General features: G+C 42.5%; 1 protein-coding gene across 1 annotated transcript in view; it reads right to left on the bottom strand.

Moving 5' to 3' along the window:
- DPYSL3 (dihydropyrimidinase like 3) overlaps window positions 1-17273 on the bottom strand; it is a 106677-nt gene extending 89404 nt beyond the window's left edge. Inside the window, exon 1 of the mRNA XM_036240879.1 lies at window positions 16893-17273. Coding sequence (XP_036096772.1) covers window positions 16893-17273 — 381 coding nt within the window. The remainder of the gene's footprint in view (window positions 1-16892) is intronic.
- Between the last annotated feature and the right edge of the window lie 1681 nt (window positions 17274-18954).

Raw genomic sequence — 18954 nt, 5'->3', positions numbered from 1 at the left:
AGGACTTATATGTCTGTCTGTGGCTGATGACCAGCAAAGTCAGCAGTACGCATAAGAAGAAATCTTTGTCTCCAGCCTCGCTAGCATCAGGTCCAAGCAAGTCCCCAGGTCCAGACACTGGCCTTGGAAAGGAGCCTGCACAGCAGTCCCTGCGTTTGGGAATGTCATCCTGTGGCAAAAGACTGCACCAAACCCAACTTTCCTCCTAGGCTGGTTTCTTCCCCTCCCCCTCCCCCACTGCCTCCTCACCCCACCCCCACCCAGGCACCAAGTGATTTATGTCTCACTGAGGGCCTTTTCCCCTTCATAGCCCATCTGGCCTTCCTGCCTCCGCCCGCGGGGAGGGTGTGATCCTGTGTTTGCAGCTTTGCAGAGGTTTCTATGGAAATCATGACAATATTACAGCTACTACGCAGCCACAACACCGCTGATTGAATGAGGAGATGGGACTTGAAAGGGGAAATTTGGAATTAAAAATCAACCTTAGTCCTTAGAGACAATGCTTTGTTTTCCTAATGTTGTTCCTGTCAACAGGAAAAACACTGGTGAAGTACAACTGTTCTTGTATTAACAATATGAAGAAGGGGTATTTCCCAAACCCTCTGTGGAGACTATAGGACAGACCCCAGGCAAGGGCTCCCAGGCAATATTTAGAAATGAGAATCTCACTCACTGGTGGAATTATAAAACAAACAGATAAACCAACAAGCTCCCAGATATGGAAAACAGGTTGGTGGTGGCCAGAGGGAGGGGTGCGAGGGGGTGAAATGGGTGAAGGGGGTCAAAAGGTACAAACTTCCATCCATGAAATAGACAAGTCCTGGGGATGTCATGTACAGCATGGTGACTTACAGTTAATAATACTATATTACAAGTTTGAAGGTTGCTAAGATTGTAAATCTTAAAAGTTCTCATCACAGGAAAAAAAATTCTATAATTATGCATGGTGACAGATGTCTACTAGACTCACTGTGGTGATCACTGTGCAGTAAATATTAAATCACTAGGTTGGACACCTGAAATTAATATAATGGTATACATCCATTATACCTCAACAATAAAGAAAATAGAACAAAATAAAATAATATAATTGAATTAAATTAAAAAGAACAAAGTACAAATTTAGATAGAGTTTAAAGAATCAAGCAGTATATCTCAACTGAGTGCTTCAAATTCCCCCATGTCACCCCAGACCAGGCTACACCGCATGTGATGTACGTGGTTTGTCAACTGCTTTCTCAAATCTTCACAAGAACTTTGTAAGGAATTGGGAAACAGAAGTGTTTATTAAGGGGAAAGGAGTAGTCAGCATCCACTACTAGTTCCCAAATGCTGAGAGGGGAAAGAGAGTAAGGACGGAGCGGTACCTCCATTGAGGGTTTCTCTCTGGCACTACTTCTTACTTTAGGTGTGACCCATATTTTTTCCATGAGCATTTACTCTTTTTTTTAAATCCACAATGTTTTGAGGTTAACTTGAGAAGGATTCTCTTTGTTGTGAGAGCACATGTAATGCCTTTACTCAATGTCCAAAGTAATGCAAGGTCTTTGTGGAAAATGTTGCTGAAGGAATAGAAGAAAACACAAGTTTTTGATTTTTCATTTTCCATTTAATTGTTTTTAAGATTTTGCTCAATTTCCTCTTAATTGTTTATTGTGGCTAGAAGCGTGGATTTAAGGAGACAGAATCCTGGCTTTGCAAGCTGTTTGAGCTCATATAGGTTATTCATCATCTCTAAGCTTCAGTTTTTCTATCCAAGGAGTTGATAACGACTTCTTTCCAAGGGCTGAGAGACTGGATAAACCAGGAACACCTTCTCACACCAGTGGTCTTCTGTGTTATCATTTTTACTGTCTCTATATTATTTCATATAAATATACCATAAATTATTTATAATACCCTGTTATTCATCAGTTGTTTTATATATTTATTATTATAATACATGATGACTTTTTATAAATAATCCGTAGTCCTTCCTTTTGTTTCCTATATATTATTCAAAGGGGTTTAAGTCAACTCATTTACCCCAAATACACTGAGCACGTGTGACTGGAGTGGACACGGAGGAAGAGAAATCAGGAGGGAGTGATGAGGCCCTCACAGAGCTGAGCTGGTGAGGAGAGTGGAAGGGCTCTGGGCTCAGCTCCAACCTCTCACCCCCTTCTACTGACTGTGGAACGTGGGCAACTGATCTACCTCTTTTCTCACTTGTAAAATAGATGTAATTATAGTTCCCCCCTCTAAGGTTTTTGTGTGAACAGATTAAATGAATGAATGTAGAATGCTTTAAAAAGTGCGTGGCACAGCACTACTCCCAACAGCCAAAAAAATAGAAACAACCCGAATGTCCGTCAGCTGGTGAATGGATAAACTAATGTGCTTTTTCTATACAATGTAATATTATACAGCCACAAAAAAGGAATAAAGTACCAATACATGCATGAGCCTTCAGAACATGCTAACTGAAATAAGCCAGAGCAAAACAAGGGTCACATATTATATGATTTCATTTGTATGGAATGTCCAGAAATAGGCGAATCTATAGAGACGGAAGGCAGATTAGTGGTTTCCAGGGGCTGGAGGGAGTGGAGAATGGGGAGTCACTGCTTAATGGATATTAAGTTTCCTTGTAGGGTAATGGAAAAGTTCTGGTACAAGATAGTGATAACTGTACAACACTGTAAGTGTACTTAACACCTCTACATAGTACTTTAAAATTATTCATATTGTAAATTTTATGTGACCTATATTTTACTACAGTAACAACAGAATAAAACTGCCTAGCATATAATAAGCATGCTTTTATTTTTTAATCTTCACCCGAGGATATTTTTCCATTTATCTTCTGAAAGAGTAGGGGGGAGGGAGGAAAAGAGAGAAAGAGGAACATCGATGTGAGAGAGACACACTGCAACCAAGGTACATGCCCTTGGTAGGAACAGAACCCACAATTCTTTGGTCCACAGGCCGATGCTCTAACTGCTCAGCCAAACCAGCCAGGGCAGCCCTCAATGCTTTTTATTTGACATTCTCATTAACTTCTGAAGGTCTCAGTTTTCCTATTTATAAAGTGAAAGTGAGAAAGCAATCTTTGAAATTGCTTCTAGCTCTGAGTGTCTATAGTCCCATTGGATGCATGTGCCTGGTGCTGGAGAAATCCTTCGTGAGTATCCATGTCCTGCCCTCCCTCCTCACCTGGCCGAGGCCCAGTGCCCTTCTCCTGAGCATTCATTTTGAAGCTGCCATGACCTCTTTAGCACAATTTCTTCTTCAAGTACCTGATGATCCTGATTGCTGGGGACCCTGAAGAGGCTCATAGAGACTCTCTGTAAATATTTATTGGACCCATGAATAGAGGGAAGGGAAAATGAATATATCAGAAGAAACCCATGACATTAATTCAAAAGAACATATGCACCCTCGTGTTCACTGCAGCATTATTTACAATAGCCAAGATTTGGAAGCAACCCAAGTGCCCATGATGAGTAGATAAAAAGGCTGTGGTACGTTTATGCAATGGAATACTACTCGGCCATAAAAAAGAAGAAAATTTTACTTTTGTCACAGCATGGATGGACTGGAGTATATTATACTAAGTGAAATAAGCCAGTCAGAGAAAGACAAGTGCCATAGAATTTCACTTGTATGTGGAATCTAATGAATCAAATAAGCTAACAAAATAGAAACAGACTCATGGATAGAGAACAGACTGACAGCTGTCAGAGGGGATAAGTGAAAAGGGTAAAGGGATTAAGCAAAAAAAAAAAAAAAAAAAAAAAAAAAGCCACAAAACTAATACACACAGACAACAGAGTGTGGTGATTGCCAAAGGTAAAGAAGGGTAGGGGGACGTAGAAGAGGGTACGGGGGGATAAATAGTGATGGAAGGAGACTTGACATGGGGTGGTAAACACAAAATACAATAAACAGATGATGTATTACAGAATTGTACACCTGAAACCTACTATTAACTAATGTTGCCCCAATAAATTCAATTAGAATAATAAATAATAAATAATTTTGAAAAAGAAAAAAAAATGAATGCAAGTGTGAATGCGTAGCCAGTGATTCTCACTGCGTGCCTCAGGCCCCCCTCAGTGGCTGACCCCAAGTCAGATTCCCCGCAGTGAGCACACATCTTCCAGAAGGTAATCAACACACGCTGAGTACACCCACCCCTTCCCTGAGAACTCCTAATCACACTTTTAGGGGACAAGCCATCATTTCAGCTCCCAAAGTGCCGCATTTTTAATCTGTTGACATGTCTTCAGAGCTGAGTAAGAGTAGCATTCTGGCTGTTCATTTAATCACGTCACGTTCTGCTAACACTTGGAAAAGGCTCCTTCCCACCTTCCCCTCTCCTCTTAGCAGCTCAAAGCTGTTCTCTGCCCCCACACCGCTCCTCCCCCTGGCCCCCAGCAAAGCCATACTTCACATTTGACCTCCTTCTTTCTCATCACCGGGACTTCCTTTATTTACTTCTTCCCCGCTGTCATTTCCAGGTTATCCTCTTCAAGCTCCCCCTCTCTCCTGTCTTTGTTCTATACAAAGCTGGGCCCTACTTCATAGACGGGCATTCTGAAATACCTTGCATTGTTCTCCTCTGCGTTGTCAGATAGGTATTTATTTTTAATTTCCTACTCCAATCTCAGACATCCTGAAAGGGGGAACCAGTGCTTCTTGTTGAGTCTTTTAGATTGTCTTGGATAGTTACCATATCTACTTCAAATGTTTCAATCTTTGCATACTGAAAAGTTGCCAGGACTCACTCTGCCGCTCAAACACACACACACACACACAAACACACACACACACACACACACACACACACACAAACACACACACACACACACACACACACACACACACACACACACACACACACACACACATGCCCCTTTTCTTATATTCAAGACCAAGGTCAGCAAACTATTGCCCTTGGGCCAAATCCAGCCCACCACCTGGTTTTGTGAATACAGTTTAATCGGCACATAACCATGCCATTCCATTCCATATGTCTATCCATGCTTTTGCTATACAGAGTTGCCTAGTCGGGACAGACACCTTATAGCCTGTAAAGCCTAAAATATTTACTACTTGGACCTTTAGAGAAAAGGTTTACAGACTCCTGTTGTGCCCAATTGAGGAACATCTTATCTTTTCATTGCATATTCTGAGCTGACAGACTGTCTCCATTTCAAACCCCCCACCCCATTTCAAACTCCCTGCTCCCCACCCTGCAATCTCACTAAAACATTCCCTAAGTGTACCACTGGCTGGCTTCCCACTCTCCCTTGGTGGTATACAGAAGAAAACTGTATCTCTGGAGAGGTTTGCCCTCCCTATCAATTGTGTGAGATATCATCATTCATCGACTGTATTTTTTTTTTCCCTTCTTACTCAGTATCCATTTATCACACAACTTTCCACTTTGTTGGTTTTATTTATTTCTATCTCAGTGACAGGATGTAGGAATATTAGAGGAAAACAGCCCCTCCCGAGCCCAACTCAAAGTAAGCACTGCATCATTTCTCTTTGGACACACGCTAGCTGCTTGAAACAAAATAATTGGTTCTCCCTTTGATAGAGACTGTCCCGAATGGGCTGTGTGTGGGCTCCAGGGTCCTGTAGTCCTGGATTTGAGCCAAATCTCTGCTCCATCCTTTGAATACTACCTGCCCTTGGTAGATGCTGTTAAATCAGGCTGACCCCCCAGCAAGCCAGAGCACCCAATAGAAATTATCACTGGGCACTGGGGACTTGTCATGACAACTGTCCTAGTCTTTCTCCACTTCTTCCTTCCCTTTCTCTAACTCCTGGAGGCTTTCTAGGGTCTCAGAGCATCTGATGTTTTGACCAAATTCTTCTTTCTTATTTCGATTCTGTGAACCTCGTCCTCTCACTCTACAGAAAGTCCCACGAGTAGACACTTTATTTTGAATAATCCCCTTTCGCATGACAGTTTTAGGTGCTGGACCTCATTCAATACCGACACTTAGCTGCCACCACATAAAAGGCAAAGAGCAACGTGGTGTGGCAGAAGCAAGCAGGCAAGTCCCAGAGCTTAAATCCTGACACTGTTTCTAGCTGTATGATTATAGGAAGTCAAGCAGCCTCTCCGAAATTCAGTTTTTCTTCCAGACTACAGAGATAGTAATACTTACTTTTCAGAGGTGTGGTGAGGATTAGAGACAGAAGTGCCTTGCATAAATAACCACTCCTTAAATGAAACTTTTCATTAGAACGCACCTCCTATTGTGCCTCCAAACCCAAGGAAAGGTAACATTCTAAGAGATTATGATGTGAACTACTTTGGTATAGAAAATTCTGTTCTTTTAGTGGGTCTCCTTTTCATAACTTGAACTTTCTATGTTTTTATCTGCAGCTAAGATTTAAAATATTCTTCCTGCCCTGGCCGGTTTGGCTCAGCGGTTAGAGCGTCGGCCTGCGGTCCAGAGAGACCCGGGTTCGGTTCCCGCTAAGGGCACGTACCTGGGTTGCAGTTTGTCCCCGGCCCTGGTTGGTCGTGCGGGTGGCAGCCACTCGATGTGTCCCCTTCACATCGATGTTTCTCTCCTCTCTCTCTGTTCCTCTCTCTCCCTCCCACTCTACCTGAACAAAAAATGGAAAAATGTCCTCGGGTGAGGATAAAAAAAAAAAATAATAATAAAATAAAATATTCTTCCTGCCCGGCCAGTGTGGCTCAGTGGTTGAGCAAAGACCCATGTACCAAGAGGTTGTCGGTTCGATTCCCGATCAGAGCACATGCCCAGGTTGTGGGCCTGATCCCCAGTGAGGGGCATGCAGGAGGCAGCCAATCGATGTTCTCTCATTGACGTTTCTATTTCTCTCTCTCTCCCTTTCTCTCTCTCTAAAAATCAATAAAGAAAAACACTTTTTTAATTTTAAATATCCTTCCTGTGTCTTACTTTGTCCCCACTTCCCTGGCTCTTATGCCCCCTTCATCTCATCCCCAGTGAGCAGTGTGTCCTAGTCTGTACCCCTCTTTCTGAATTTGCACAAAAGACTTCCTTGGCTTTAAACACCCCAGAGTCCTGCCTGTGAAGTTTCCCAAAGAAAGCAACCATTCCATGCCCAGTGTTCCTGCAGCGTGGAAATGACCACACCTCCTGCAGTCACTTCTAGGGGTTTTCCACTGTTAAAGGGTAATGAAATGAATATGTACCAAGATTTAGCTAGAAGGAGGTCACTTAGCTCCTTCTTTACAATAGCAAAAGAAGAAAAAATAAAAGTGAAATAAAAAATGAATAAATAAATGCCTTGGTTGGTTTGGCTCAGTGGTTAGAGTGTTGGCCGGTGGACCAATGAGTCACGGGCTCAGTTTTGGTCAAAGGCACACATCTTGGTTGTGGTTGGGCCCTCGGCCCTAGTCTCTCTCACATCCGTGTTTCTCTCTCTCTTCCCCTCCCTCCCACTCTATCTGAAGATAAATGGAAAAAATATCCTTGGGTGAGGATTAAAAAACAACTGAATAAATAAATAAATATAAATGAAAAGAAATTAGTAATTAAATATATGATACCTCACAATGGAGCACTATAAAGCCACTGTCAATTATGCTTTAGAAAAGTGTTGATTGTCCATAAAGATGCCATAATAACTCAAGTTTACAAATATAATTTAGGGTTTCCAGTTTGGCATTAATGAGCTTAGAAGTTGCCACTCCATCTGAACAACAAGTGAAAAGCTGAGCAAACTAACAAATCAACAGCTCTTCATAGATCTAGCAGAAAGGTGAGGTCACAGGGGAAAGTGCTACACCAAAAATTAGAGAGACAGGTGGATACAGAAAAATCACAATTTATCTGCACAGAAACCCATAAGAAAACACTTTTATGGGAACCAACTGGGGTTGAAAAACCTGAACTGCAGTTGAAAAATTGCTGGAGACTCAGTGTGGACAAGTCTGAATGTTAAAATCTCCAGAGAGACTCAGTTATCACAGAGCCCTCACAGTTTCATGACTGTTACCTCTAAAAGTTCTACTAGGTCCTCAAGGTGACTATCAGAGAAAAATCTCCTCTTGCTTCTGGAGGGGATTCTGAAAAGCATGGTGAAGTCTACAGACCAGGGCCACGAGCTCACCAAAATACAAAGTCCCAGTCATAGGACTACAGAATGCTTCCCGTCCCTTTACACCTTACTACTACCTAACCAAACATGTATGTATTGGAGTTCATTGTACCCAGTACATCATGTCCACCTTTCAACAAAAAAAAGTACAAGGCATACTAAAGGGTAAAAAACACAGTTAGAAGAGACTGAACAAACATCAGAACCAGAGTTTGACATGGCAGGAATGTTGGAATTATCAGACCAGGAATTTATAAAAACTATGATTAATATGCTTCAATGGAAAAAATAGACAACATGCAAGAACTAACAGATAATGTAAACAGAGAGATTGAAATCTTAACAAAGAATCAAAAAATGCTAAGAATGTAAATTACTGTAACAGAAATGAAGAATGCTTTTGATGAGCTCTTTAGTAAATTAGACATGGCTGAGAAAAGAATCTCTGAATTGGAGGATGTAACAATAGAAACTTCTAAAGCTATGCAAAGAGAAAAAAAAGGCTAAACAAAACAAAACAGAATATCCAAGAACTGTGAGACAATTACAAAAGGTGTAACATACACATAATGGTATTACCAGAGGAGAAAAGAGAAAAGCATTTTTAAAGCAATAATGACTAAGAATTTTCCCCAAATTAATGTCAGACACCAAATCAAAATGGAAGAAGCTCAGAGAAAAAGAAAAACAATAGAGATACCTGTGTATATCATATTCAAATTTCAGGAAATTGAAGATAAATTAAAAAGTTAAAGAAGCTAGAGAGCCCTGGCAAGTGTGGCTCAGTTGGTTAGGCATTGTCCAGTGCACTGAAAGGTTGCCAGTTCAATTCCCCATAGGGCACATACCTATGTGGTGGGTTCTATCTCCAGTCAGGGAGTGTGCGGGAGGCAACTGGTTAATGTATCTCTCTTACATCAATGTATCAATGTTTCTCTCTCTCTCTCTCTCTCTCTTACTCTCTCTCTCTCTCTCTCTCTCTCTCTCCTTCTCTCTCCCATCCTCCCTGTATAAGATTACTTAAAAAAAAAAAAGCAAACTTTCAAAACTCACACAAGAAATTAACAATCTGAATAGGCTTGTATCTATTAAATACATTCAATAACCTTTCAAAACAGATAGCACAAGGCCAGATAGGTTCACTGATGAAGTCTACCAAACATTTAAGAAAGAAATTATACTAATTCAATATAATATCTTTCAGAAAATAGAAGCAAAGGAACTACTACTTAACACATTCTATAAAGTCAGCATTATCTTAATACCAAAACCAGGCAGACATTACAAAGAAAACTAGAGACCAATATCTCTCATAAAAATAAATGCAAATTCTCAACAAAATATTACAAATAAAATCCAGCAATGTGTAAAAATAATTACACACCACAACCAAGACTGGTTCAATGTTAGAAAATTCATGTAATCTATCACATCAACAGACTAAAGAAGAAAAATCACATGATCATATTAATAGACGCAGAAAAAAGCATTTGACAAAATCCATCACCCATGCATGATAAAAAACTCTCAGCAAACAAAAACTTAGATGGAAACTTCCTCAACTTGATAAAGAACATCTACCAAAAACCTACAGTTAACATCATACTTAATGGTAATAGATTCGAAGAAACTGATGCTACCCAACTTCAAGACTTCAGTGCTACAGTAATCAAGACAATGTGGTATTGGCAAAAGAATTAACAAACAGAATAATAGAAAAGAATATAGAGCCTAGAAATAGACCCACATAAATACAGGAAACTGATCTTTGATAAAGAAGCAAAGGCAAAATAACGTAGCAAAGATGGTTCTCTTAAACAAATGGCGCTGGAACTGAACATCCAAAACAATCTAGACACAGAACCTCTATACCCTTCACCAAAAATTATTTCAAAATGGATCTCAGACTTAAATGTAAAATACAAAACTATAAAACTTCTAGAAGATAACACAAAAGAAAACTTGGGTATGGCAATAACATTTCAGATATAGCACCAAAGGCACAATCCAAGAGAGAAATCATGGGAACAACCCAATTTAAATACAGGCAAAAGACCTGAACATACACCTGACCAAAGATATACAGGTGTCAAATAAGCATTCAAAATGATGCTTCACACTGGATATCACTGGGGAATTGTAAACTAAAGCTACAGTGAGATAGCACTACACAACTATTAGCATGACCAAAACCCAAAACGTTGACCACACCAAATGCTGGTGAGGATGTGGAGCAACAGGAACTCTCATTCATTGCTGGTGGGAATGGAAAATGATACGTCCACTTTATAAGTCAGTTTGGAGACTTCTTTCAAACACTAAACATACTCTTACCTCATGATCCAGCAATCACACTCCTTGGTATTTACTCAAATGAACTGAAAATGTATTTCCACACCAAAAACTGTATGCGGATGTTTATTCCATCTTTAGTCCTAACTGTCAAAACTCTGAAGCAAATAAAATGTAGGTGAGTGAATAAACTGTAGTAGTACATTTAGACAGTGAAAAATCATTTGGTGCTAAAAAGAAATGAGCTATCAAGCCATGAAAAGACACGAAGGAAACTTACATGCATATTACTGAGTGAAAGAAGGCAATTTTAAAGGGCTATTAACGACTGTAATATTAGAACCACTGACTGTTATAGCTTTGGTCTAAAGACCATGGACTTACAAGCACCCCCCCCCCATTGGGTGGGCAAGACGGGCTATTGGGATATAAAAAAAATCAGGATTTCTATTTGTATTTACTATAACATCTCTTCCTTTTATGTTTGTTCTTTTTATTTGATTGTATAATGGTCACAAGAGATTAATATATTCTTTGTGTATGTAATATGTGTGTACATATATTTACAGAGAGCATGCTCAGAAAGTTTTGCACAGAAGAGCACAATCAAAATATTTCTAGACCATTGCCACAGTGACCATCTGGTCCAGCCCCTTCATTTTAGAAAGGAGGAAGCTAAAGCTCAGAGAGAAAGGAGGTACCTTGCCCAAGAGGTACAGCTGGTTAAAGCTGGGGATCTCCAAGCTGAGAGTGCTAATGCTTTATCCTATTTTTATTTCCTTTTCTGCCTCATCTCATTGTTTCTAGACAGAGTAGAACTGTTTTTGAATGCATATGAGTTCATGTTAAGAGTACAGATACATTTTAACATCACATTTTCCTAGAAGTTTGATTTTTTAAAAAGTGCTTCCTTGCCTTGACTGGTTTGGCTCAGTGGTTAGAGTGACAGCCTGTGGACCAAAGCACCAAGGGTTTGATTCCTGGTAAAGGGCACATGCCTGGGTTGCAGGTTTGATCCCCGACCCTGCCAGGGCCATGCAGAAGGCAACCAATAACTGTGTCTCTCTCACATCAATATCTCTCTCTCTCTCTCTCTCTCTCTCTCTCTCTCTCTCTCTCTCTCTCTCTCTCTCCCCCTCCCTCCCTCCCTTCCACTCTGTCTAGAAAATCAGTAGGTATCCTCGGGTGAGGATTAAAAAAAATAAAAAGTGCTTATATGGGCCTTCTGCCTCCGCTCAGAACTGCAGGGCCGGGCTCCCAGGCACAGGTGGCAGTGTCCTGAGCCCGAGTCCTGTCCCTGGTGAGCTTTGTCCAGTTTCTCACAGGAACACGACTGGGAGGGGTGATGCTCAGTGGGACACACCACAAGGAGAATCAGCTACAGAAATCACTAACAGAAAAGCATCCATCTCTGGCTGTCTCCAACTTTACTTACAGGAGCCGTCAGCAAAACCCTGTCTCCAGGGACCATTACTCTGAGGGAACTGTGCCAATCTCAGCATTACTTGGAAGGCACACTTTTTATGTTCCTCAAATGCCTATTGTCAAACTAAACCGAAGTTCTGAAAGGTTCCAAACACGTCCAAGTTGGGGGAAGCAAATGTACTCCCAGATCCAAGTGGGTCCCGGGAGCCAGGTAGGCAAGAGCCTTTTTTCCTAGCTTAGCGCAAACTCTCGCGTGTCAGAGCAGCCTTTTCAAATTAATTTACACTCCAGGGTTTGGATTCTGAGGACTAGACAGGCCTTTATAAACCTACACTTCTATTTTCGGCAGTCTTCCCTGGCGCAGGGTAAGGGAGCGAACTCCAGCGCCTCGGAATCCTTTTGAAAACTTACCGCCAGGACCAAAAGGCAAATGGCAAACGGTAAAAAGAGCCACATCTTATTTGTTTAAATTCTCTCCTCCTCCAACACCCCAAAGCTCCTGCTGACTTCACAAAAGAAACATCCTGCCCCAAAGTAGCCCATGTGGGAAGCAGGGAACTAGAAATGAGCCACAGCTCCTGAAAAGGGAGTTATCAATACACACATGTAATCATAATGTCATTACTCTGTTTGCACTTGATGACAGTCTTTGCTGTCCCGTTTGGTCTCGCTGACCGTAGATCATAATTCTCCTCCCTTTAGTCATTTCTTCACTGCTAGAACAGTTCTGGAAACGATGTTGGGAAATGGTGGAAAATATTTACTTTTCACAGAGAATTGCTTTTTCTGTGCTTATTGTCAAAAATTATAAACAAAACATTTCCAAATCTTGGCAATTGTAAAGAACGCTGCAATGAACATGGTGTATATGTTCTTTCGAATTAGCGTTTTGGGATTCTTAGGACATATTCCCAGAAGACCAAATTACAGAGATTGAAATATATAAACACATACATAACATTTGTTAAAACTCAGAGAACCATATGCATCAAAGGGTAATTTTTTACAGTATGTAAATTATACCTCAATAAATCCAATAATAATTATAAACAAAAAGTATGCACCACCCATGGAGGATTTTGGCAGTATGAATGGCTAGCATGAGAAAAATCTAACTATAAAATTTAACAAGGTGTTTACAGGTAGGTCCAGAACCACAACATAAACACCCAGTCACCTCTCAAACCTGGAATCTGGCATGCAGACTGCAACTCCGAAACATTGTTATACTTTTATTCCGCCAAACACTTTTGTTATTTAATTCCTTCACAATTCATTCACTCATTAACTGAACTCATTTTATTATGGTGGGAGTAATGAGTAGGTAACGTAGAGACAAAGCCTATTTTGAGTTTATCGAGGCTTTTTTTTTTTAAATCTCCTTGATAACTCTGCGATCAACTTGGAATGATCAGGATTTGGCAGCAACTGTTTTAAGGGGGAGCAGCTGATCTCCAAGCCTCTGCCTAATGGGCTGGTGGCAAGATGGAGGGACGTTTGCAGAGGTGTGGCGGGAAGACCTGTCCTCGCCCTACGTGACAGTATCATGTCAGGAGCAGACACAGTGGGCAGGCCCACTGGATTTAAATAAAGAAGCAGCCTCCCAGTCAGGAAAGAGGATGGATTCTGGTTTCTGGGATTAGAGAAATCAGGCTGGATTCTGATTGGAGTACCTGGGTTTCTTTTTTGTAAAATCACTTTTTGTAAGAAAGTAAAAGGAGGGGAGATACACGCATATATATATATATGTGTGTGTGTGTGTATATACATATATATATGTATATGGCATATAAAAAGTGCTGGAAAAGAGGTAGTACTTACTATCAAATCTGCAGATGGTACAAAGTTGGGGGTAAGGATGCTGTATCATAGAATTAAGGTTCAAAATTACTGTGGCATCAGAGAAAGATGAGCTAAGATGGTGATGAATAGTATAGCAGCAAGATAAATTAAATCCTATAGTTCAAGTATTTTTTCCTTTTGGTTTGAAGTCTAGTTGAACCATCACAGAATGGAGAGCTTATGTGAAAAACTTTCTGAAGGCTAGAATAACAGGGAATTGGAGACAACAGCAGGCCATGGACAGTGAATTAACCGGTGGGCCCTTGTCTACAGTAGCATATGTTGTATATAAATCAAGAAAATTAAGTAGCCTAATGCCTTTTGCTATAGTCATATCCCATCTGGAGCACTGTGTTTTGAGCAGAATATTTATAAAATATTGTATCACCTGAAGAGGAAATCAGAATGGCTGAATAAGCTAAAAATGATGAGTGAAAAAGAGGATTTCAGAGAGAATAGTATCATTGCCTTCAAACATACAAAGGGCAATAAAAACCAAAGGGTAGTAGTAATTAATATGCCCTTATTAGGTACAAAGTAGTGTCTGTTATCTGGATTTTGAAGATGAGAAAAGTGAGGCACAGAAGCCAAGGAACATGGTTACAGTCACATCATTTGTAAGGGTGGAGCCAGGTCTCACCCCAATAGTCCATCCCCAGATCTGGGAGAGATAGTAAAGCTATTTTCTAAATATTTCTAATCTTTGTCTTACAGGATCACAGTAAGATTTCACAGTAAGATTTTCCCGATTCTTTCGAAGTTAGGCACGCACTAATGATTTGCTCTGGCCAATGAAATCTGAGCAGAGGCCATGTCTGTGATTTCAGTGTGGGAGTTTAAGAGTCTTCGAGCCATTGGCCACATGCTCTTCCCATCATGACTGTGTGGACATGGAACCCCCATCAGTCTAGGTCTTTGAGGAGCAGTGATGAAGAGCTTATCCCACTGACCCATGCTGGCCAAGTAGCAAGAGCAAGAAATAAACCACTATTGTTTGATTAAGGCATGGAGATGTGGGGATCACTTGTTACTGTAGCATTACCCAGGCTTTTCTGACAGATATGTGAGCCCAGATGCTTAAAATCATTAAAATATTTCAGAATAAGGAAACATATTTATTCTTCTATTTCCAAAGGTCAGAACTAAGGACAGTGTGTAGAAACTACAAGTAGTCAAATTTAGGCTTCATTTAAGTTTCTTAAATAAGTTGTCCAAAAGTTGCTAAGTGAGGGAGAGAGCACCCTGAAAATAGCAGTAGTTAAGGGGCCAGATGATCATCTGGCTTTTATGTAGCAAAATAGCCAGCTCAGTTAAGGAGTTCAAACATTTATGGAGTACCTCCAATATACCAGGTATTTCAGTCACAGAGATAAATCCAAACACACAACCCCTATCCTCAAGGATATAACCATCAAGTACAGAAGTAGATCACCTATGTCATCTCTTCTAACACTGATTCAACCAAATTAGAGATAATAACATGGCCTAGAGGAAGCTGACAGCAAGCCCGAACTTACAAATAACCATGTGGCACTAGAAATCTTGCTGATGCTTAGGTTGTATTATTATTTTTCAATTAGGAGCCCAAAGTATAGGGTTTACAAAAGGAAGGAAAACGAGAGAATTGCTGGGTTTAAAGGAGGGATATTTTTCCTTTCTCTTGTTGCCATTCTTAAATCTTACAAACCAGGCATATTATCGGGGTTACATCAGGGGTGTTCCAGCAAAGAGAAGAACACTGACTCACAGCAATTGCTACTGACCTTTTCCATCCTTTCTCCCACCCTGTAGAGTCAGGAAGGGATCATTGCAACACTGATCAACTCAGACTTGAAGACAGGCAATAACCATCCTATAGGGCCATTCTTTGGTTTACAAATCAGCCAAAGCCTTTCCAAAACATCTGAAGTTTTTCCCAAAAGGGTATGTGAGTAGGGCCTAGAGGAATCCCAGATTCTAAAAATGAGGTGAAAACCACAAACTGTGTCATTACAAGGAACAATGACATTATTTCCCCATGGTGCTTTCAAACAGGACTTGCTTTTCCCTGGTGGTATCAATAGTTAAAGGTTTGTTTGTTTTTTTTTAACTTCCAAAAATCAAACAGTGGAGAGAGATGTGTATCCTTTTCCTGGCTCTCTGCATTTTAATGGAAAAACATCTAAAACTTGGGTAAGCATTAACTGTAATTGCTCTGAGGCAAACATTTCCATTTCAGGTTATTATTCATCACAGTATTAGTACAGAATAATATATGCGGCTGGATTTTGCAGCCATTATCTAGACAAGGGTGACGTATCTGATTACTATTGTCCCTCAACTGAAAAGGAATCAGTTTGAACTTTGAATACTTCAGTCGTGCTCAGGCCATGAATTTTCTGAACTACAGTTCTGATTTTTCTTTGAAACCCATAAATCAGGGCAAACTGGATTTCAGTGCCATGCCTTCAGTCAGTTCAGTGTGACATAAGTTTCTCAAAAATACAGACAGAAGAAACTGGCTTTGGCACATCGCATGTAAGAGCAGCAGGGAACTTGCAACTCGTGCTAGTAAGACTCTCGCCTATTTTCAAAAATACAATGCTATTCTTCCAAACACAGCTGGATCCCTGTGGTACCCAGGCTTGTGCCAAGCTCTGTACACAAATACACACTTTACAAACACAGATGTGAAATGTCCATCTAGAAGAAATAAGTGAGGCACGGAGATTCAATTGTTTAGTCTACTGGCTCTACACCTAAAAGTTTCAGGAACAGAGCTGATGTTCGAAGAGTGAGAGGGGAGACCACCCATCCTGTAGTACTTCCATCCGGGCACTATGGAGATGACCCTATTTTCCCAGCACCAGTTTGCCCTCTGCCCTGATGACCCGGGCTGAGGCTTAAGCGCTAGTGCGGGGGCCAAGGCAATTGTGTCTGATTACTCAGATGAGAGAAGGACTGGAAATCACTAAGCCTTCCTGGACTGGCCAGCTTGACACACCCACCCCGAACCGATGGCCCCAGCGTGAGGCAGGGAGGCAGGGGGACCCGCGCGCATTAAGATGCTGAAACTGGGGATATGCGCGAATCCGGGTCCGAGCTAGGAGGTCACTCTATGCTCAGCAGAGGATGCCCTTTTCCTCCTCCTAGTCCCTGATCCCTGTGCAAAGTGAGCAAAAGAAAGTTGTGCCCGGGCCATGGTGCCCCTGGCTGCACAGGGAAGAAGGGTAGACGGAGAGAAGACCCGGGCCCCTTACCTTGTCCTTGGGGCCGAGGTTCTGCAAAACCTCCTTGCCGGTGGCGCTCCGGATCTCCACCCCGGCGGGCGCGGGCGGCGCGGGCGTGGGCTCCCGGCTCTCCTCGCGGCCTTGGCTCCTGCGCGGGGAGTCCCCTTCGAGCCCGGGTCGGCTCCCCACGCCGCGGCTGCTGCCCTGGCTGCTCCTGGGAGTCTTCGCGCCCCGCTGCCCCACGCTCAGGGCATCGAAATCCAGCGTCTTGCTCTCGAAGGCGCCCTCCACGTTGCAGAACATGCCGCCGTACTTCTGCCGCGGGACCTGGTCCGTGGTGCCCGGCCTGGCCAGGTACACGGGCAGATCATCTTCGTGGGAGCTGTCCCAGCCTCTTCGGCCGGAGGCCATGGTTGCAGGGCAGCGGCGGCGGCGCCTTTTCTTTCCCCGAGGCGGAAAGGGCAGCCACCGGCAGCGTGCGCCGAGCCACAGTGACTGGGGCGGGAGGAGGCGCCTGAGCCTTCGCGCCAGAGGCGGCAGTGCTGCTCCCGTTCCTGCCAGTCCCCCGCCAGCCCGCCAGCGCGGCGCAGGGGCCGGGGCAGGGCGCGCTCGCTCGGACCCCTCGCCCGCCGCTCGCCACTCCTGCTCCAGCACCGGGACCCGATGTGGCCTCAGGGGGTTCGCGTCCTTGTTGCCCGTGCAAAGTGGAAATCCCAACTTGCCGTGCGCGTGCACACAGGGACGCGCACACACTTCCCGCTAGCCCAGCGAGCCCCAGATTCACACTCAAGAACTTGCCTCCTTCACACATGCACGCACATGCGGCTTTGCCCTCACTAACTCCCGCGTTTGCCTCAAAACCCGTCTTTCTACCCTGCTCATGCACTTAAACCTAGTTGGCTTAGGGGTGTTCATGGCAAAGCCAAATTCTGATTTACAACCACACACACACACACCCCTCAGTTTTATCAGACTCACCATTCTAGACTTTGGTTTCCCATAATCCCAGACTGGTCTCGTCCTAATTTTAGGATTGTCTCACAATTGCTCCCAGTTCTAGAGTCTCACAAGCCTGCACCCTCAAATTAAGAACTCCTGAATTGGAGGGAGGGGGCAAAGGGAAGAGAGGAGAGAGAGAGAGAGAGAGAGACCCTCTTCATCGACAATCACGAAAGCCTATCATTGACTCACTACAAATCTACACTTTCTGCATATACAGCACCCCCAGCTTTTGCTTTTCACTCACCCTTAATTTGCCTCACAGACAATTACATTACAGATCACAGGCATGCGTAATGAGTAGTATATGTGTAACAATTACAAGTGATTGACATATTTTCCCTTGCAAAATATTCTTAATATCCTGTCCTCATACAGTCTAGCCTAACACCTCACTTGCTGACTCAAGCTCGGATTCACCTGTCAGAACCCTACACTTGAGCCCACACATAACACACTTAGCTCAAAAATGTGTTACCTCAGGTATCTGAGGATTATATATATGTGATATATACACGTGTGTGCAATCTCCAACCTCCACTCTTCCTTACATCCACCCGCATATACTCTAACCCAGACTTTGCCATGTAAACAGGGTCCACAAACTGCCAAGCTTGCAGGCATCTGCACACATAGTCTAAGCCCAGAACCTGTGGTGCCCACAGTAAGCTGGGCCCCCTCTCAGAAATTTATTCATGCATTCAGGTATCCATCCTACATGAACTGAGTGACTTCTATACTCTTCACAAGACACTGGAATGACAGTGTTAAACAAGGTGGATGGGGGTCTGTCCTCACCAGGAGTGTCGTCTACAGCCAACCATCTGGGTAGCACATTCACTATTCTGCTCAGTGTACTAAACTTTATTTTCTGAACCCCCCCCCACCCCCGAACTACATCATAAGCTCCCTAAAGGCAGAGCTCTGATCTGTTTGGTTTACCTTTGAATATCTTGAGCCTAGAACATCCACAGGCACATAATAGGTAGTCCATAAATCCATAAATCCTTTTTGCATACACGGAGGATGACAATAATAATAGCAACCTCAGGGAACACTTGTGGAGCTGTGCCATGTGCCAATCACTATTGTA

This window comes from Molossus molossus, unplaced genomic scaffold, assembly GCF_014108415.1.
Source record: "Molossus molossus isolate mMolMol1 unplaced genomic scaffold, mMolMol1.p scaffold_m16_p_4, whole genome shotgun sequence".
NCBI lineage: Eukaryota > Metazoa > Chordata > Mammalia > Chiroptera > Molossidae > Molossus > Molossus molossus.
Note: the sequence above shows the minus strand (reverse complement) of the source record. Positions and strands in the feature narration are given on the sequence as shown.